Source organism: Pan troglodytes, chromosome 5 (assembly GCF_028858775.2).
Source record: "Pan troglodytes isolate AG18354 chromosome 5, NHGRI_mPanTro3-v2.0_pri, whole genome shotgun sequence".
Taxonomy (NCBI): Eukaryota; Metazoa; Chordata; class Mammalia; order Primates; family Hominidae; genus Pan; species Pan troglodytes.
The window spans coordinates 156674482-156697063 of NC_072403.2; the positions used below are offsets into that span (position 1 = coordinate 156674482).

The window sequence follows — 22582 nt, forward strand, 5'->3', positions numbered from 1 at the left end:
CCTTACATCGTTTTACCAGTAGGTCCAGTGCATTTAGATTTGTCATTAGCTTTTAAGGTGAGGTTTGGGCAAAATCCATTTTATTTTGGATGACTTATCATCCCACTGATTCTTGACTCCTTGGTAATTCTGCTAATGCTAATTTTTTTAGCTTCATATATTTTCATTAGGGCTTGAAAGTCTCTGAGCTTTTCTTACTGATTGCATCCTATCCATGGCATTCAAATGTGTCTGAATTTCAACTTGTTGAAATCATTGAAACTTAAATAAAAACTGAGAAGTTGTTTTATAGTTAAAAAAAAAAACCTGTTAAGAATGTCTTTAAAATAAGTCTTGTGATAATGAAATGTACCGCTTAGCAGTATGCATGTACCAGTTGGGACTACTGGTTTCTATATTTAAGAAGTAACTCTTGCTAATGAGGGTGCTGTTCAACAATGATTTTAGCACTTGTGCATGATCCAAATGATAATGTTTAATTATTCTGTTTGCGTGCCAAGTGACTTTTTTTTATATAACCTTGATTTGCCTCTTTGTAAGCCTTTGTTTTCCTCTGTATGTAACTTATTCATATTTGTAATTAACAATTTAAATCCACTGTTTGGAGCATTAAGGAATTAGTTAATACTGATATCTCAAGTTAAGAAGTGACTCCCCAAAAAAAAGTTGTGGGGAGAATTAAAACAAATATTTTCTGTTTTGTTTTCTTTCTTTATTTGTGGTTCTTTATCTTGTTTTGTTTAAATTGTTTGGTAATTAGAAGTTATGTGTTACGGGATTTAGGTTATTTGGTAGCATTGTAAATAGCTTCCTTTCGTGTGTTGCTTTGCGGGTCTTTGGGGATAATAATAAGAGTCCTTTGAGCTGACCTAGTAAAGCTGTTTATTCAAGGATCACTTGATTATGAATACTGGGGGAAGGGTGTTAGCTTTTCTACATTCTAGATTCTTCTATACCTTATCCTTGCTGCTTCTTGTGATACATATTAGTGAAAAGGGAACTTTCAGCCATGTATTAATGCTTTTGAAGAACAGTAGTGCATAGATTTCAGCATAAAGTAAGATTATACAGTTTGCAATATGAACAGGGACATATAGAAGGATACACGTGCATTCATATAGAGATATACAAACTCAAGCAAAAGATAGAGTAACTCTAAATTATGTTCCATGTGATGTATCTATATTTGTTCTCTGTCAAGGATAAAATGGAAGAAAATTGAAAATTTCCTAACTGTATTTTGGTTGGTAAAATACAATCTCAAAAGTAAAAAATTATTTGATTTCGCCTTAAAAGTGATTTTGTTTAGGGTTTTTCTTTAGGGTTTTGCTACAGATAGATGTATCACAGGGTACATTTTATAATTCAGTGATACTTTCCATATTTTATTTATTCATTTATATTAGTTGGTGGGGAACAAGTAAAAAATTGATTAATTCTTATTATACAGGTAAGTTTTCATTGTTTTACGGCTACTTAATAGCAGTACAGTGGAGTAAAGCACATTTTCAGAATTCACATGCCCACTTATCTGTGTAGGTTCAGTTCTAAAATGTTTTTCACAGTGAGTCACCATCATTAGCTTTCCAAAAATGACAATTTCAAGGACAGCCCTAATTTGTACATGTGAATTTTTATGTGCTTGTTGAAAATCAGTCCAGAGGCATCTGGGGAAGATGGTGGTAGCATGGCATCAGAGTTTTTTTGTTGTTGTTGTTTTATTTTTTTATTTTTATTTTTATTTATTTATTTATTTATTTTTTTGAAATGGAGTTTCGCTCTTGTTGTCCAAGCTGGAAGCAATGGCGCAATCTTGGCTCACTGCAACCTCTGCCTCCCGGGTTCAAGTGATTCTCCTGCCTTAGCCTCCTGAGTACCTGGGATTACAGGCATGTGCCACCACGCCCAGCTAATTTTTGCATTTTTAGTAGAGACGGGGTTTCACCTTGTTAGCCAGGATGATCTCGATCTCCTGACCTCGTGATCCGCCCGCCTCGGCCTCCCCAAAGTGCTGGGATTACAGGCATGGGCCACCACACCTGGCCCAGAGTTTTTCCATGTCTTTTGCCTTTGCCATTTTCCTTCCATTGGTAAAGCAGTTACATTTATAAAGAGACATTTGTAAAGAGAATAACTAGACAGCAAAACTAAAACGTACAATGTTTGCAACCAAACTAGATGACAAGAGAGATCCAAAATAAATCCAGGTGGCGATAAGCCACCACCAGCCACAAAACGTACAAGACATCACTGCCTGTATGAGACGAAAGAGAAGGAAGTGAGGGTGCCTAAGAACCAGATAGCCCCCAAAATAGGCAACAGATATTTAATGGAAAGCTGGCTTGAGAGCAGAGCTAAACCTGGAAGGGTTTTGCCGTGCGCAGAGGCTAGGGTAAAAAAGGTGTGACATTTCTAGAATGCTCTTGCCTGCTGTGAGCTCTCAGACTGGACCCATCAGGGCTTCCTTCTAGAAAGAAGGTCTCATGCTGAGCAAAACTTCTGGGAATAGAATCAATATGGAGCATCTCAAGGCAACAGAAATGAAAGGAGAAGGCCTAGTCCAAACTGTGCCTGCGTGCTGTAGAGCGTATGGGGGAACAGGACCAGGAAGTCTCAAACTCAAGTACTGCTATGAATGGAATGTTTATGTCCCCCAAAAATTCATGGGTTGAAATCTAATCCCTAGTGTGATAGTGTTAGGAGATGGGGCCTTGGAAGTGATTAGGTCATGAGGATGGAGCTGTCATAAATGAAATTAGTACATTCATAAAAGTGACCCCAGAGAGCTCTCTCTTCCCTTCCACCATGGGAGGACGCAGTGAGAAGACGGCTGTGTATGACCCAGGAAGCAGACTCATTGGACCACAGATCTACCAATCCTTTGATCTTGGACTTGCCAGTCTCCAGAACTGTGAGAGATAAATCTCTGCTGTTTTATTTAAGCCACTCAGTCTATAGTATTCTGTTATAGCAGACTGAATAGATTGAGACACATGCTGTAATTGTAAATACCACACAAAAGCAAAAGAAGAGGAATCTCTGTGAAGTTAGAAAAGCTCTCCTCAACCTCATTTTGTTATAAAAGTTTAGGAAAATTAATTATACAACCAAAAAAATGAGCAACAAAAGTATCAAGACCAAATCTCATATAAAGCAATTTTAAGAAAAAGAGATAAGGAACAAAATTATATCACTACAAATAAAGCATGCCAGCGTAACTACTTTATGAATGGGAGGAAAATGGAAAAGTAAATCTATATTTTAATGTTTTCACTAATCATGTGGGTGGTAGTATTGGTATTAGTGTTCTAAGACTATTGTGTACGTAATATGATAAAAAGCAAATGAAGAATTGTGGGATTGTCTAGGTCTATCATCTCTTGTGTCCTTGAGAACCAGATTTTTGGTTTTGGAAAAAGGAGATAGAGGTGTATTAGAAAACAATTAAGTTAAATCAGAAATTTGAATTGGAATCATCAATGTAACTTCAAGAGAAATTTTACCTTCAAATGCATATTTCCCAGCTCTGTGCAAAGAAAAAGCCTGTTAACACTGAAAAGGCCTAAAAGGTGTGCTTGGAACATCTTGTAATAGTAGCTAATAAGGAAGCTGTTGAAGACTGTTAGAGTCACATTAAAAGTTGCCAACTGAACTTGACCTTCAGTAATGAGAATTGCAATAGATTGAAGCCCATCAAATACGTTAAAATCTCATGATATTTAAAATGAACAAAAGCATTGATCATCTTTGGAAAATGATAGGAAACCATTTCATGATACTGAAAATTAGTCAACACAGTCAAATATTTATCCTGACTTTTCTAAATGAACTGTACCACAGAGTACCTAAATGTTAGACATGGTAATGTTTCTTTATAAAAGTATGTATTAGGCAGGGCTGTCTAGAGGGTCAGAACTAATAGGATAGATGTATATATGAACGGGAATTTATTAAGGAGTATTGACTCACATGATCACAAGGTGAAGTCCCACAGTAGGCTGTCTGCAAGCTGAAGAGCAAGGAAGCCAGTTTGAGTACCCAAACCTCAAAAGTAGGGAAGCCGACAGTGCAGCCTTCAGTCTGTGGCCGAAGGCCCAAGAGCCCCTGGCAAACCACTGGTCTAACAGTCCAAAAGTTGAAGAACTTGGAGTTTATGTTCAAGGGCAGGAAGCTTCCAGCACGGAAAAAGGTGAAGGCCAGAAGACTCAGCAAGTCTGCTCTTCCATCTTCTCCTGCCTGCTTTGTTCTAGCCGTACTGGCAAGTGATTAGATGGTGCCCACTGATTAGATGGTACCCACCCGGTTTGAGGGTGTATCTGCCTCTCCTAGTCCACTGACTAAAATATTAATCTCCTTTGGCAACACCCTCACAGACACACCCAGGAACAGTACTTTGTATCCCTCAATCCAATCAAGTTGACACTCAGTATTAACCATCACAAAGTATTCCAAGTAATAAATGAAAAATGAATGATAGAATGACACCATTTTGCAATTCCCAATGAATGGATACGGACACTTAGCATGAACAGCTGCTAAGATCACCTAAGAGAGGTGACAGCTATTATGTGCCTCCTATAACACTGCCAAATACCACTAATTGTCTTGACAAAAGTCTGCTGCATTATCTGGATCAAGTTGCAGATTTGTAGGAGGTTATCAAGAGGACAGACGAAAGTACTGAGCTGTACCAAAAATAGACATTCTGTAAAATCCAGACTCTGGAAAACTCTGCAGGTCAAATTGCCTGAGTTTTCCAACAGACAAACTGTAGGGAAATGGCAGGTGTGGAGGAGGGACCTGTAAATTAAAAGTGATTTAAAATATGTCAGATTTTTTTTAATAAGCAAAACAAATTAAGGATAGACATTGGAGTGATAAAACTATTTTTGAAACATAATTCAAGTTATGTACTACTTCAAAAAATGAAGTTGATGGTAATAATGGAGAGGGGAAGAGAGTTGTGCCTGGAAGCGGCTTCTCGAATGTGCAGCAGTGTTCCGTTTTCCGACTGATAATATTTCATTAAGCCATACATTTTTTTGTGTATATATTTTGTTTTACTTTAAATAAAAAGAATTCTAAAAATAAATCAGTCTAGTCACCAAAATTTTACAAATGGCTGTCTCTGGATGGTCAAATAGCTGGCAATTTTTATTTTATTTTTATTCCTTCATGTATATTTTATTTTTCTTTCTAGTTGTACTTATACCAAACATGTGTTATATACACCATTTAAATCTTTTTTAAGTAGCTGGGACTGCAGGCACGTGCTGTCATGCCTAGCTTTTTTCCTTTTTTTTTTTTTTTTTTTAAATTTTTTTTTATAGAGATGGGGTTTTGCCGTGTTGCCCAGGCTGGTCTCGAACTCCTGAGTTGAAGCAATCTGCCCTCGTTGGCCTCCCAAAGTGCTGGCATTACAGGTGTGAGCCACTGCATCCAGCCTATTTATAAAATGACATTTTAATATAATTTTTTAGAAAACCAACCACGTGGCATCTAATCAGTACATTATTTAAAATGAAGGACAAATTTAGGATGCAATATTAGATATTTTAGTCAATGGCTATGGATTCTTTCCCTTTCGAAACTTAAAACAGTTCCATTTTTCTAGAAGCAGTGACATAGTCTTGTAAAAAGGCTCAAGTTTTCAAGAACATTTTTTTCCTTACTGAATTTGGTTGGAGTCCATCAAAGGCTTAGTGTGAGTTTACTTAGGCTTCAAAAACCTGATGATAATCTCCTCAGAGGCCATGATGGTTAAATGAGATTGAAGGAAAACAATTTATAAGGTACAAGGTCCTATGCTAACCTGTTACCCTTGTGTTTGATCTAATGGGATCTGCAAAGTCTGTTCTCCTTTTCTTACAGAAATAAACAGAAACCGAATCTTCCAAGAAATGCATTTAAAATGTTGGGTAATTTGTGTAGTAATGATTGTTCCTTTCAATTTTATCTTTCTATCATAATATCAAAAGTTATTTCCTTAAAAAAAAGAAAAATGTATTATACCTAGTGTAAAGGCAGAGTTGAGTTTGATTATATTTATTATGGTAAGTGGGTGGTTCTCTTTTTTTTTTCTTTCTTTTTCTTTTTTTCCAAACCAAACCATTACTTTAGCATTTTAAAATAGAGAAATATTAGGTACTACTATTATATAATAAAAATCAAATCGGACCAAGTATATATAAATGTTTTAACATTTTCGGTGCAAAAATGGGTTAAATTCACTTTATTGGCTCTATCCCAGCTGAAGAATTACATTCTGATAACCTGAATATAATCCCTAATTCCTTGGGATGAATTACTTTTCACTTTTTCTTTTAATATTGCATAAAGTTTATGGCAATAGTGAGTTAATGCTCTTAGATTACAACTCTTTGTGCTAGCTTTTCCCCAAGGAAATAAAAATAAGCTATTTCTGTGTGAGTGTGTACTAACTTTTAAAAACATGTAAATATGAGTATTATTAGAAACTCTAATTTCAATAACTACTATAACTTTTGGGGACAGCAAGTAGTTGTTTGTTATTTTGTGCATGGGATAGAAAGGGGTTGTTTTTGTTATTGGTGGTTTTGCTTTGGTCTTTCATGTCTTGAAAATATTTAGCTAAAGAATGTATGCTGTAGAATTGAACTGGCACTTTTGAATAATTTGTCATTTTTTTCACAAGCAAGAGTTCATGTTGGAACTCAAATATAGATAAACTAGAAGAACTGATGCTAAGTAAAAGAAGCAAGTCATAAAAGACCATGTATTATATTAATTTGTTTATATGAAATGTCCAGAATAAGCAGATTCATAGAGAAAATAGATTAATGCTTGCCATGGGTTGTGGGAGGCGAAGGGTCATGGGTACAGAGTTTCTCTTTGGGGTGATGAAAATGACCTGTAATTAGATAGTGGTGATTTTTTTTAACTTTATGAATTCACTGAAAACCACTGAAGTGTAAACTGTACCTTACCCTTTCTGAGGCACACTGGGTAAGGGGCCTGATGCCTTGCCCACCTGGCCTTTTCTCCCACCCACTCACTCCACTCAGGGCTGTGAATTGAAGACCTGGATATGGCTTGAAAACCACTGGCCTAAGAGATCAAAACTTTTACATTGCTAGGTATGGAGTTTACTCCCAAGTAAAAGCTGGAGTCCATTGCTCATTAAGTATTTCTCTATATTAACAGTGTACTAAGAACAGACAAAGAAATAAATTGGGTCATAAATGCTTATTCTTATACACGGGTCCTCTTTATGCATTTCTATTATGGAAACTTCTTTTTTTCCTTCCTTACCAAGACATTTAGGGTAAGCATATCTCTACACTAAATTATCTGCAGTTGTGATAACCATTGCAAAAAATGTGAAAATCGTTTATAGTAGATGATATATCCTTTTGGCTTTATTCTGAGACCCAGATACTGCTTCTCTAAAAGTTTCCTTATTTGCTCCCAACTACAATCTGTTTTTTTTTTTTTTTTTTTTTTTTTTTTTTCCTTTTCTGCCTGGTAAGAGCTGAATACTCTCAAACCATCAGATCTTATAACAACCCTTTTTTCTCCACAGGGTTTCCTTGAATTCTTTTTCTTTTCATGAATACCTTTTTCTTCTGCACTTTTGCTTTGCATTTGGGAAGCCCTATATCCATATAACTGCAGATCATTATGTAGTTAATATTCAGTTATTCAGGAAAAGATGGGTCATTGTGAATCTGATGCAAAGCCTGGTGATAGCATGGGGCTGGCACCTTGTTGCAGGTTGTTTGTTTTGTCAGTGTAAAAACTGATGAATTTTAAATGATAAGTAGCTGCGGCTTAATCATGTCTCATCTCTGCTTTGCAAGCCAAGAGAATCAAAAGTTCCCTTAATTATTGACTAGAAGCAGACATGTTTTGATAGAAGGGGAATGGATAGAAAGTGGCAAAACTATATAAGGGTTAACTCAGAACTTAGTTGTTTTCAAAAATAGTTTGGTTTTTTTTGTTTTTGTTTTTGTTTTTTTCAATTTTTGGTTGGGTGCAGTGGCTCACACCTGTAATCCCAGCACTTTGGGAATCTGAGGCAGGTGAATCACTTGAGGTCAGGAGTTTGAGACCAGCCTGGCCAACATGGTGAAACCCCGCCTACTAAAAATACAAAAATTAGCCGGGTGTGGTGGTGCGCACCTGTAGTCCCAGCTACTCAGGAGGCTGAGGCACGAGAATCGGCTGAACTTGGGAGGCAGAGGTTGCAGTGAGCTGAGATCATGCCATTGCATGCCAGCTTGGGCAACAGAGCGAGACTCTGTCTCAAAAAAATAAAAAAAGTTTCTGTCTGCAAAACAAGTTTCTGTGAGTCCTGGGCATGCATGTTGTGAAGGAAAAGCTGAAGGGCAGGGACAGGGAGCAGGCAGCAGGTAAGCAAATATACTTACCATTCAGTGTCTGTGATTACAAGAAAGTTTCTCTCTCCTTCTCCCCTTCTCCTCCTCCGCCGCCGCCGCCTCCTCCTCCTCCTCCTCCTCCTCCTCCTCCTCCTCCTCCTCCTCCTCCTCCTCCTCCTCCTCTCTCTCTCTCTCTCTCTCTCTTTCTGTCTCTAAGAGGAGGGAGTGAGGTATAATGAGTGGTAGGTTGAGCAGCCAAGTTGGAGCCAGAGGATCATGGGCTTCATTAAGTTCTGTGCAGGTAATGTAAATATTTTAAATGCATCTTCGGAAGGATCACAGTTGATATCTGTATTGTAAATAGAAACTAGAATTGTGATATACAGTAGAAAACTGGGGCTTGGAGAACAATAGTTCATGGGATAGGATGATGGGGTGGGTGGGGTTGGGGTAGTGTTAGTCCATATCACCCTAAATGATTATCAAACTAATCATTTAGAAATACCTAAGGGAACAGTGACATTTTATACCACTATTAAAAATGTAGTTCAGGTAAAATAATTATGTGTCTGCATAGTTGGGAAAGGACAAAGAAATTGACAGTATTCCTTCCCAAACAGAGCACCAATGTGGCCCTGCTCTTTCTCTCTTATTTATTGTCTTACCTTTTTCCCCACTAGAATATATGCTGGCTTGTGTGTAGCCAGCATCGGCTCTATGACTAATTTCCATTAACGCAGCTTGGTTAAAACCATATAATAGCCACAATACTCTGTCATCACTATATTAATAGCAAATTGAAAATTTTTTTAGTGATAAGAACCAGCCAATAGTTTGGAAAAATTAGTTTGGAAAAATTTCAAAACTAATTATACTTTTTGGCCCAAGTTTTAAAATATTGGGGAAATGAACTAGGTATGGTTTATTTTCAACAGAGAATGAAAAAGTATAAACATATCACTGGATATATTTAGTGATGAGTTCTTATTGCCAAGTGTTTTCATGAGACTGCTTTATTTCAAAAATGCATAAAACTACCAAAACTGTTGACATTTAATTGCATCAATTTACATCGGCTCTGATTTTGTTATAGATAGTTATTGCCTTCCATTTTACTGAGAGAAGTGTAATTGTTTTCAACCTTATAGACAACATCTGGGGAAGATGTACGAGACTTCACAAAGGTACTTAAGAACAAGTTCAGGTCGAAGAAGTACTTTGCCAAACACCCTCGACTTGGTTACCTGCCTGTCCAGACAGTTCTTGAAGGTGACAACTTAGAGACGTAAGTTTGATTTTAATATTAAATCTAGTGTGAACATTTATATCTGATGTTGTCTTTTTTATGTTAGTAACACAAGAGAAATTGTTTAATACCAACTGCATTTTAGAGGAGGTAAATGAAACTTGGAATCAGTCTTCACAACATGAATTTTTACAATTCACTTTTGACAATGTCACAGCCAAAATTTCAATTTTAACCTTGCACATGTCCTTAAATTCTAAAAATATGTATTAATATGTCAACCTTAATACACACTGGTCATCTCTTTTGTTGGTCATCTCTTTTCTTTTTAAAAACACTTAAAGTGTGGCATTATATAGTCTTTCATTATTTATTTTCCTTTTTTTCCCTTATGGGCGGTGTTTTACTATTTCTCAGAGTATGTTTTATACTCTTTTTGCATCTCTTTAATATAAATTTATTAATAATACTTAATCTGTTGATTCAGATATTTATGCTAAAATTCTAAAGTATCACATTATGATTCTAATCTGTTTTTTATTGAAAATGAAGACAGCAAACTGAGATAGCTTTATATATTACATAAAATAGAAAAAATTTCAATTTTAACCTTGCATGTGTCTTTAAACTTTAAAAATATGTATTAATGTGTCAACCTTAATACACACTGGTCATCTCTTTTGTTGGTCATCTCTTTTCTTTTTAAAAATACTTAAATTGTGGCATTGTACAGTCTTTCATTCTTTTATTTATTTATTTATTTTCCTTTTTTTCCCTTTATGGGGGGTGTTTTACTGTTTCTCAGAGTATGTTTTATACTCTTTTTCCATCTCTTTAACATAAATTTATTAATAATACTTAATTTGTTGATTCAGGTATTTATGCTAAAATTCTAAAATATCACATTATGTTTCTAATAAATGAAGACAGCAAACTGAGATAGCTTTATATATTACATAAAATAGAAAAAAATTATTCAAAGTGTATAATTTGAGTTGGTTAGCATACATGAAAGTTTCAAGATGGTGAAATTACCATGTGATTATAAAGCAAAGGGAATAAGAATTTATGGCCTGAAGTGAAAAGAAAAAAAATGTTTTTCAATGACCCAGAAAAAATGCAAAGAAGTAATTTTAAGATACTAAACAATTATGTGTTAAGATCAAAATAGATAGATTTTAAATCTTTGAATTGCTTTTTCATATGTCAGCATAAATATTCCTGCTAAGGCCATTTTCTTGTGGTTGAATCTTGGGGAAAATGAACTTTTATTGCTAATCATCAACAGAGTGCCTAGTTGTATAGCATAATGAAGTTCTAGTCAGAGAAAAACACCGTCTCAGATGACTAGAGAAGAGAAACTCAAAAGTGTGAAGTTTTCTACTTTATAAAAAATAGAGAAAATTGTAGTAAGAAGTATAAAAAATGTCAAGTGCAATTTTTGTGAAATGAAACTTTAGCCTTCAGATTCATAGTTCATTTTATTTTGTACATGAGAGAAAATCAGGAAGTAGTAATATTTTAGTGCATTGTGATAGTCAATGTCTCAAACATGTCAAAATAGAAGAATACAGTATTTGGTCTGCAGACCAAAATAGATTTTTTAAAATCCCTGTAGACCTCAAACTTTGCTAAATTTATGTACCAGTTTATCTCTTTTATTTGTGGAATGGCTAAGAAATAGAAGAAAGACCACAGCCAAAGCATAGGAGATACCTTTTTCCCTCTATAGGTAATGTCGTGTGTGTGTAAACAGAAAGAAATACAATGCAAACGCATATTTAGATAGGTCCATGTATAACACATACACATACAAAAGGTAAGAAAAAATTTCAACTGTGTGATTACTGTGCTTGATATCAAACTGTGTACACTTAAGATATATTCTTTCCACTTGATATCAAACTGTACAATTAAGATCTATGTCTTTCTAAACATTCTTTTGAATAGTACAATTTAGAAAAAGTTTTAATAAAGCAATTTCAATTGAAAGAGAGCTGTTCAAATACATTCAGGAACAGTAGACTTTTGGTCCTCTTTTTGATTTGTGGGTATGCTTTTGTCCTTTCCTTCAAAAGGTTGTGTGATAATAGATTCTTATTTGTCTTAGTATCTAATATATGTTTAACTGCGCTGATGCCTTAGGATAAAGACAAAATTGTACTTTTTTTGTATCCCATCCAATTAACCTTTGGAATGGATAATTCTGAGGCACAGAATTATTACTTGGTGCTTTAATTTACGGGATAATTTGATAGGTTTGAACTAAGCGATGTGCCTTTTAATCTTTTGCTAAACCATTGGCATTTTGCATCACAAATATCTACACCCTTTACAGGAATCATGCAGTTAGATGCATATTTTATACTCCTTTAAAACATTTTTAATTTGCCTTTCAATGTCAAAATAATCATTGGTGTCAGTCATCCTATTCTGAGTGACTCTATTAGGTAAAAATTAACAGAAAAGCATGCCAAATAATTTTCTGCTGTGATTTTGGGGTGTAATTCTGAAAATGCCTTGCCTCAATTCATTCAATTGAAAATGAATTTATGAACATTTTTAGTGAGAGGAAAACAAGAGAAAAAAAGGAAGAAGTGTAAGCTTGCATCAGATGCCCCAAGATCCTTTTTGGAAAGATTTATGAACTACTAGATATAGTGGGCAGGTTTTCTTTTTTTAATCCTAGACCAAGCTCTCGGGATTTGATATAGTTCACTTTTCGGCTGAGCCCTTTCTAGTACAGGGCCGCTTAATCTTCTGGTGTAACAATTTATGTGAGTGGGTAATAAAAAAGTTTGATTTTGTTTATTCTCCTATTTGTGGGAGGAGAACATTGGAGAAAAACCAGCGAAGTGGCAAATGTGTTGAAGTTATTTATGAAGCTAATTAGAATTTTCTTTTGCTTCTTTCTTTTTCATCCTTGCAAAATGTAACATTTTATCCTCTGCCCAGTAATTACACATGCATGCATGGAGGAGGGGATTTATGGGGAAAATGAGTTATTACTAAAAGGGAGTAAACAAATCCATGCTAAGGTTTATTCGATTAATTTTATAACTATGCAAAATTTTCCAGAAAATAAATCAATAAATGAGTAGAGTTTGATTAAAGAATACTCCATTGAAAATAAATCTGAGGAACAAGCTAAAATAGTAGCAAAAGTAATTCAAGGGTTGTGAGAATTATTATTGGCTAAAGAGATAGGTTGGTTTCCCTAAAGATTAAAAAAAGTAAAATAGACACCTCTCCCTGGTATTGGTTAAAGGGGAGTAAATGAGTTTAAAGATTTTTTTAAGAGCCTTTGCTATAGCAAGAAACAAATACACTATAAGTTTAACTACAGTTGCAGTTAACATCCGACTAGAAGGAAGTATGACAGCCAAGTTGAGACCTGAAAGATTAATAGGGCTAAGTGTGATGTGTTTGATGTGGGAGGTTGAGAGGGAGAGTTTCTGGTCCAAGGAAGCATTTTCAAAAGCTTGGAGGCAAGATAGTTTCAGAAACTGGGGTGGAAAACTAGCAACAGTGGCAAGAAATGGCAGTGGAGAGAGAAGATGGAACCATATAATGAAGGGCCTTCTAAGCCATGCCAAAGTGTTTGGAGTTTATTCTGAGAGCAGTGGGGAGCCTTTGGGGGTCTTTGAGTAAAAGCAGCAGGGATCCCACTTACCCTGCTCTGGAGCAAATGGATTGAAGAAGGCAGAAGACAAAGAACAAGGAAGAGTCTAATGACAATTTAAGGCACTAAAAGGGTCATTAAGTTCTTCAAAATCTGGGTTTTATATATAAAACCATTATATATATATATATATACACACACACACACACATTTTATATATACACAATATGTATATATAGTATATATATACACATATACAATAAATATGTATATATAGTATATATACACATATACAATATATGTATATATACTATATATACACATATACAATAAATATGTATATATACACAAATATAATACATATGTATATATATTAATATAGTATTATATATATATATATATATATTTTTTTTTTTTTTTTTTTTTTTGAGACGGGGTCCAGTTCTGTTTCCCAGGCTGGAGTGCAGTGGCACAATCACAGCTCACTGTCTCATTGCAGCCTCGACCTCCCAGGCTCAAGTGTTCCTCTTTGGAAATTCCTAGGCAGTATGTGAAGTTGTGGGGGGGGTGTCCCCCCAGCGTTAAGAATGACGCTGAATGATCTGGCTCCAGACATAAGCCTGTAAGTCAAGCAGAACAAGTTTTCTTGTATCAATTTGTAAATTAACTTCTGGGTGAAATTTTCAGCCTCCCAAGAAGCTGGGACTATAGGCATCATGACACCATGCACAGCTAATGTGTTTATTTTTTGTGGAGATGGGGTCTCATTATGTTACCAAGGCTGGCCTCAGACACCTGGGCTCAAGTGTTCCTCCAGCCTCAGCCTCCCAAAGTGCTGAGATTATAGGTATAAGCCACCGAGCCTGGCCTGGGTTACATTTTACATGATACTAAGTGATCCTCTTGCCTCAGCTTCCCAAACTGCTAGGATTACAGGCACAAGCTACCGAGGCTGGCCTGGGTTACATTTCATATAATATCTAAGTATTTGTAGCAGAGTCTGCTTTCTGGAATATTAGTGTGTGATTGACAAAATCACCTGTTCAGCCCCCATGCTGGAGAGCAGGGATAGGCTGCGTTCTGAAGCCTGGGCTAACACACACATTGTTCTTATTTCCAAGCCTTTTTAATGATAGGTTGTAACTATGCAGTTTCTTATTTTCTCCTTTCAGAATTAAATGAAAAAGCGTATCATTTAATCTTTTTTTCTACAAATCAAAATTTTCTGAAGTCAATGAAGCCCAAGGTTTGACTTTTTTATCTCTATTTCTTTTTTTAGAAATTTTTCAAATATATAACAAAACTTGAGAAACCCTTCAGTTCAGTTCTCTACCCTTGCCATTCTCATTTTTTAGGTCATGGATCACTTTTGTGCTAACTGGATTAAGTTAGCAAGAACCAGTCAAGCAATTTGACAGAGCTTTTCCAAGGTTGATTAAGACAAAAAAAATACACACTTTTCTTCTATTTGAAGTTCGTGGCATATGTTTTGCTACACTTGAATTTTGGAAATAATCTCTTAAGCATTTACTGTTTTTAGAAAGTATATAGCATATCATTCACCTGACATTTAACATATTCAGGGTTAATGAAGAACAGTGACGTGGAAATAGTATTGACTAATACTATGTTGTTTTATTGTTATTGTATCTATTTTACACATATGTAAATTAAGTTTACTGACAGTATAGATATTCTGACAAACAGTGTGGATAAATGCCTGGTTCTGCAATGAGAACACATGGACACAGGAAGGGGAACATCACACACCGGAGACTGTTGTGGGGTCGGGGGAGGGGAGAGGGATAGCATTAGGAGATATACCTAATGCTAAATGATGAGTTAATGGGTGCAGCACACCAACATGGCACATGTATACATATGTAACAAACCTGCATGTTGTGCACATGTACCCTAAAACTTAAAGTATAATAATCATAAAAGAAAAAAATAAATAAATAAATAAATAAATAAATGCCTGGTTCTGAAAATAGATCTGAAGAGTCTTAGTTTTTCATCCCAATAAGATAATGTTCAAAAGTCTTTGCTGTGCAGGCATCAACCTGCACTTCACTATAGGAGATGAAGAGAAAAGTAGGCATTATAGATACCTACTTTCTTTGTCTAAGTAGGTATGTATAATAGAAATAGGAGAATCAAGGAGTTTTGGAATAATTTTGTTTCAAACACTGTTAGCTTTTGCAGACTTTAATTAAATAGCTAATTTTCTTTGTACTGTAAATGTTCTGCATTCATTTACTCTCCTTCCTCCTCAAAAAGCTAGGGTTGGAACTAGCTTTTAATTAGGATCAGTTGTTTTCAAAAGTATTTCATGGAGACTTGGGAATTCCTAGGCAGTATGTGACATCCCCAGCATTAAGAGTGACACTGAATGATCTGGCTCCAGACACAAGCCCCTGAGTCAAGCAGAACAAGTTTTTTTGCATCAATTCATAGTTTAAACTTCTAAAAAACTTTTTTTTGAAGAAAATGTATCATGATCTCAGGAAGTTGCCTTCAGTGTTATTTATGATGTGACATTTTTGGTGGGATCTAGGGGTGGTATCTAGGTTGCATGTTTGTTCAATGGGTGTGTGAGGTTGAGGTATTTTGGGTACATCTGGGTTTGGAGGTTTACATTTAAAATTACATGAAGAACAGAAAAGTCTAATTTTATTGCACCTCTGCCATCAACATATAATGTAGTGTTTCATTTTTAACTTCATCTTTCTAACCGAGTTTCTTCTCTAGGAAAAACAAAAATATGATTGCATCCCCCTTGGTATATTATAGAATGGTATCTTTACATTATTCTATAATTTTGAGTTATTTTTGAGCATTCTGGTTTTTTCCCCAGTATGACTGTTTAAAGATGTGTTTGCTATCCTTGAACAAATATCCTGTAATATCTGTGAAAAGGCCCCTGCAGACTCTTGAATACACAGCGACTTCTCTAGAATACACTGTGACTTCTGTTACTTTTGATTTCCCCATGGTGGCTCTCAGGGCAACCACATATATGAGCGGAAGATAATTGAGAATCTCCCCACACCCCCACTGCTTTTGTCTTAAATTGCTCTAAAGTGTTTGTTCTGTGACTTTTGTCTCCCTCTCCCCTCTTTGCAGTCCTATCACACTCATCAGTATGTGGCCAGAGCACTATGAGTGAGTATTCATAGCCCACGTGCAGGAGAGGTGTTCTGATCAGTGGTACTAGCATGGGGGTCTTACTAAACTCTTGGTCTAAAATAATACTTCTATGTTCTGGGTAACAATCCTAGTGGTTTGTTTGCATGGCAGATTCATTACTTAAGTAACCTAACATTTCTAATCGTAACATCTATCAGTATTTGGCCATAAAATTATTGCTTTGTTTTTTTCTTTTAAAGCCCCTCACAATCTCCTCAACTGTTTCATGATGACACCCATTCAAGAATAGAACAATATGCCACACGGTAAGAAACTTTGATCAGAGCCCTCCACTGCACTGCCACCCAGAATGTATCTATGTCTAATTAATCTAATATCATTAATATACCTTGATTTAAGAAATGCAGTTTTGCAGGAGTTATGATTCCATTATATTTGGAATTTGGGCTCTCATATTTTCATGACACAGTTTGCACTTTACCAAACACCTGCTATATATTCTATGAAAAGTAAACCTAAACAGGATGTGATTCTCCAGCTAATGAGAATCCAAACACTGTACAAGCAGGATTTAGATGGTGTAACCAAGTTTCAGTGAATGAAAGTGGGATTGCAGGTATTCTCAGGAGATGGTGCACATGTGAATTACAATATGTAATTAAATTTATGCTAATGCTTTAGGATAGGGGTTTATTTTAGAGTCTCTAAATAATATAATATATAGGCTGGTCTTGATGGTGTGCACAGACTTTCAGAAAAGTGGTGTATACTAGGTGTCTGTGATTCTAGTAACTAGCTTTGCCTAGAAAGGTTAATTCAAGCATCATAAAAATGGTAACATTTGAACTGGGTCTAGGCCAACTAGAATTTCTAGGGGAAAGTCTTGGACTAATGGAATAATATACTCAAAAGCATTGAGCTGGGAAAGAGCATGGTTTGTTTACTGAACTGCAGGTAGGGGAAAGGGAAATAGATGAGAAAGTGAAGAGACAGAAGATGAGGTCTGATAATGAAAAACCCAGCCACTGAAGAGTTGGATCATGTCCTTAGTTAAAGGGAAGTCATGGAGAGTTTTTGTTATGAGAGGAACATCATTTTATTTGTTTGAGAATGTCACGCTCACTTAGATGTAGACAAACTAGAGGGTTAAGGAGAGCCTAGGTCTGGGAGCTCAATTAGAAGATTAGGTCAGTTAGGAGACTTTACTAAATGGCATAAGATAAAGGCCTACAGGCATTAAGGCAGTGGTGATAGAAAGGTAGCTCAACATGAAACGTTTTAGTTTTACAATCGTGTTAGGAGATTTGGATCTTTCTATGTTTTGTCAGAATTTTGACAATTTATAAATGATTAAGGATGTACGTCCAATTGACCATGTCCTATATGGCCATGTTGTCTAACCTCCTTATTTTTATTTTGCAGACTGGCCCAGATGGAAAGGACTAATGGGTCTTTTCTCACTGATAGCAGCTCCACCACAGGAAGTGTGTAAGTAAATCATGAAATTAGTGCTGCCTGGGAAGGCTAGTTCTTGTATTATGGCTGTCAGAAACAATCTTCACTGATGTGGCTCTGAATCTTGATCCCAATCAAAATTATTAAGTGTGGTTCCAAAAATTTCTACGTAGATTTTATGCTTTCAAACCATGATAGTATAAACTCAATATGTTTATTTACTTTGTTTCATATAAGTTAATGAAAAAAAATCTTACATTTGTCAACTTATATACCCCACGAAAATCAGATTGTTTTATTTAGGATAACAGGTGTATATATTCATTCCATTTGTCTTATATTTCTTATTAATTTAACAAAGGTAATTTGACAGAATATGTGCCCTTTCTGTGAAATCCTCTTTCTTCCACTAGCTAACATTTTTTCCATAATATCTGCATTTAGCAACTCTGACCCACACATACTTAGATATATAGTCCTACCCTTCATTGAAAACTGTTAACTCCTCTGCCAATATTTTATTTTATTAGCAACTAAGAAAAGCCTCGTTGACTTTAGAATACTAAAAAGATATTATATACTAAAAAGCTTTCTAGCCAATTATTTTATTTCTGATTTCCCCATATGTGTATATTCCACTTGGTTGTGGAACTTTCTCAGCAAATATTTTATCACTGATTATCCCACTATTGTGTGTACTCTTACTTTTGGAACTTTTTATTCTTTTTTTTGTGCCCTGGAATTCACATTTTTAATCCTGAATAATATCTAAAAGACTAATACTGTCAAGCTTATGTGACTAACAAAGCTCTATTGTGGTTTGGATCTGATGGGAATCTGTAAAGTAGACAGAAAAGTTGTCAAACATAGTAGTTGGGTGTTTTCACTAAAAAAAAAAAAACTATGGAGAGTGCTAGGTTAAAATACTTAAAGTGCTGAAATATAGAATATTCTCTTTCCATATTTTCTAAAACTTGTTTTATTTATTATTATGCTTATAAATAAAAGTTATCAGGAGGTTTTTCAATTTCAGATTTCAAAGATTGCATCTTAATACTTGACCGTAATGTAGTAGAGATTTATACATTATCATTCATGTACTATGAGTGTGAAACAATTCCCAAATCAAAATAAAGGTGTATTCATAATGTTTGTTTCATATTTAACCTACTGGTGTGCATTTCATGTAAAGTAGTTAAGTATCTTGAATCTTTCCTAAATCAACAAATTTCCTCAAGGCTGACCATAGCCAAAGCGTTAAAGGAAATAAAAGATAATAATTCAGAACAAAATCTTACTTCTTTAAAATGTTTTGTCATGCCCTGTGAACACAGTAAAGGTAATGCTCAAATTTAGTATATTGTATCTTAAAATAGGAATAAATACTATTTTCAGATTTAGCACTGTTTCAGAAAAGATTAACATTTTTTAAAAAGAAAAGAAAAAAAGTCAGAAGATTAACAGTCAGATACATTTTAATATACTGTCATTATATATATTAACTCGTTCACCCATCCAACAGACAGTTGTTATTAATATATACCTACCATGTAATGGTATGCTGGAGCCAATTGTGAGAGCTGATTGTTACATTTTCAGGATGTTTGTAAGCTGTTAAACAGAGCCTTTTTAAAAATAATTTATATACATGTATATACAGTTACAATTAAATAAATTAGATTAAAACAAAAACAAAAGTAATTCTCAAAACTCATCACACCCTAATGATTTTACTTCATTTCACTAATATCTATGCCCTTGGGATTATTTGTTATAAACTTGTCCATCCTGCAACCCACAGGCCACATGTGGCCCAGGACAGCTTTGAATGCAGCCCAACACAAATTCGTAAACTTTCTGAAAACATTATAAGATTTGTTTGTGATTTGTTTTTTTTGTTTTGTTTTGTTTTGTTTTTTTGCTTTTTTAGCTCATCAGCTATCATTAGTGTTAGTGTATTTAATGTGTGGCCCAAGAAAATTCTTATTCTTTCAATGTGGTTCCTGGAAGCCAAAAGATTGAATACTCCTGATTCATTATCTCTGTCAGGTGGTGTACAAATGTGTATCTTTTCCCAGTTCCACATTCAGTGAAGTCATGAACTTGAAATTGGCCATGATCAAAGTATTTAAATCACAGAAGTTGCAAATGCCACAAATCAAGGTCTTTTTCTCTTGGAGAACCTGTTAAACATTTACCAACTCACGACCGCCATGCACCCAATACTGCAATAGGTCTATAGATGCAGATACTGTCTCCATGAATCTTATAGGCTAGAAAGGAAATAGATAAGTCATCCTACCAGAAGAACATGATGAAGGCATTTGTGGTAAACAGAATGATGGCCCCCCAAAGATGTCCACATCCTAATCCCTGAAGCCTGTGAATATACTACTTTACTTGGCAAAAGGGACTTTGCCACAGGTTTTTAATTAAAGACCTTGAAATACAGAGATTATCCTGGATAATCCAGATGGCCCCAGTGTAATCCCAAGGGTCCTCATAAAGGGTAGGAAGGAGAGCCAGAGTCAGAGAAGGAGACGTAGCAATGGAGGCAGAGGTCAGAGAGAGATCTGCAGATGCTGCTGTGTTGGCTTTGAAAATGAGGAATGCAGGTGACCTCAAGGTGCTAGATGATGCAAGGAAACAAATAATCTCCTATGAACCCTAGGATGGGCATTATTATGAGTCCTATTTTATAAACAAGGAAGCTGACATCCAGAAAGATAAATGACATGTCCCTGATCACCCATATATCTATTACAATTAGATACATGAGTACGTTCGATTGACTCTGGACAATTTAAAAGGAAATTGATGTTACGAATACTATATATCTTTGAAGGAAAAATTGAGCAATGACATCTCAGGACAGGATAGGACTCATGACGGTTCTGGGGAATCTCAGAAGCGGGAACGCAAGGACAATTCCTTGGGCCATGGCTATCAGGACGTCTCACTCCATCTGCCATCTGCCCTTGGGTGACACTGGAAAGAAAGAATGGGGAGGCTGACTGTGGTTTACACAGGCATTGCAGTTTGCAGATCTGAAACCTAGAACAGAACAATCCTTAAAAGAAAGAAAATCATTATTTTTATTTATGTCTTGTCTACTTTCAAAAGTTCATTGAATGAATCACAGTTTTTTTGTCATCTGATATGTACTAATTTTGTAATCTAGATAGTGTTTACTATGTGTGACTTAACTGTAGTATAATTATATTCCATCTAATGATATTTCCTTGGTGCAAACCTATTATTTTTGCAACATTTTCTATTTTAGCCCAAGACATACGATTGATGTTTAATGTCCCTGATCTGGTACCTCATGTTCTATCTGCATTTAAAGAGTTTGTTATTGGTTTTTACTATATGTAATTAAGAACTAGAATGTATCTATTTTTATATTCAACATTTAGACCTAATAATCTGTGAAAAACACTTAAGACTAAAATTGTATGTTTTATATAAATGATTGTTAAATTCTTATTTTTGTGAAAACTGCCTTAACTCTCTTCCAGATACCATAATGAAAGAATGCAATGATAGTGGGGATGATAATTATAATAATATGTTAAACTCTATCAGCTTCCCCAGAGAAGTGAATCTATATGTATGTTGACAACAAAAATACATCTCAAATCTAATTTTGGCTGGTTTCACTATGGATAGTCAGTCTCCAAATCTTTAAAACAAAAATTTACTTGGTATTAATATTAAGCACTGAAGTTAATCCATGAGGTCAGGTGCTGTAGTAAATGTTCTGAGGGCATAACGGTGGCTTGTGATCTTGGAGGAACTCTACGCCAGGATCTGTGGTCAAATCATGGCCACAAGATCAGCCAGGTAGCTTAGGGGATCCAAGTTTTCTTTTAATTCTTGTTGTCCTTATATTAGTTCTTATTTTAAGTCTTTTCTTTCCATATTTATTATTTTCTTTTAGGTATGTTATTGATAGGTATCATAGAACTAATTTTTTGTTTGTTTGTTTTGTTTGTTGTTTTGTTTTGTTTTTGAGACAGAGTCTCACTCTGTCGCCCAGGCTGGAGTGCAGTGGCACAATCTCAGCTCACTGCAACCTCAGCTTCCCGGGTTTAAGCGATTCTCCTGCCTCAGCCTCCCAAGTAGCTGGGATTATAGGTGCCCACCACCAAGCCCAACTAATTTTTGTATTTTTAGTAGAGATGGGGTTTCACCATGTTGGTCAGGCTGGTCTCGAGCTCCTGACCTCAAGTGATCTGCCCACCTCGACCTCCCAAAGTGCTGGGATTACAGGCGTGAGCCACCGTGCCCAGCCAACTAATTGTTTTTTTAACTAATATTAGAATAAGTTTACCTCTATTTTTTATCGTAACACCTGAGATTACCATCTACTTTAGTTCCATTTTGCATTATCCTTGCTCATTCTTTCTTTCATATGCTATGTGGACAAAGTGCTTTGCCTGTACACTTGAATGACCTGCCTGGTCATATGGATGGATAGGTTAGGACTGTAGATATTGCTCCATTGTCTTTGGACATTTAATATTATGGAAAATAGGAAGCTAAACCTTTTTCCACCTCTGAACATGATTTACTGTTTTATTTTGATTTCTGGCAGATTGCTTGTGATACTTTATCTTTAAAATACAGACATTTTCCAGGGATACATATGAATGTGCTTCTTTTGTTATTATTATTTTTGGGTACTCTGTCTTTATAGTTTCTATACTCAGATCTTTTTCATCCTGAGAAATGAGAAATATTTACAAG

At 35.3% G+C, this 22582-nt stretch overlaps 1 protein-coding gene across 9 annotated transcripts in view; it reads left to right on the forward strand.

The window, feature by feature from the left end:
- Positions 1–22582, forward strand: part of UTRN (utrophin) — a 568196-nt gene that overhangs the window by 526216 nt on the left and 19398 nt on the right. For 7 of the 9 annotated variants that reach the window (XM_009452168.4, XM_001172875.8, XM_009452171.5 and 4 more), the window contains 4 exons: positions 9506–9642; positions 16352–16390; positions 16615–16680; positions 17798–17863. In XM_009452168.4, the coding sequence (XP_009450443.2) occupies positions 9506–9642; positions 16352–16390; positions 16615–16680; positions 17798–17863 (308 nt within the window). The remainder of the gene's footprint in view (positions 1–9505; positions 9643–16351; positions 16391–16614; positions 16681–17797; positions 17864–22582) is intronic. The other 2 variants (XM_009452169.5, XM_016956438.4) reach the window with 2 other exon arrangements.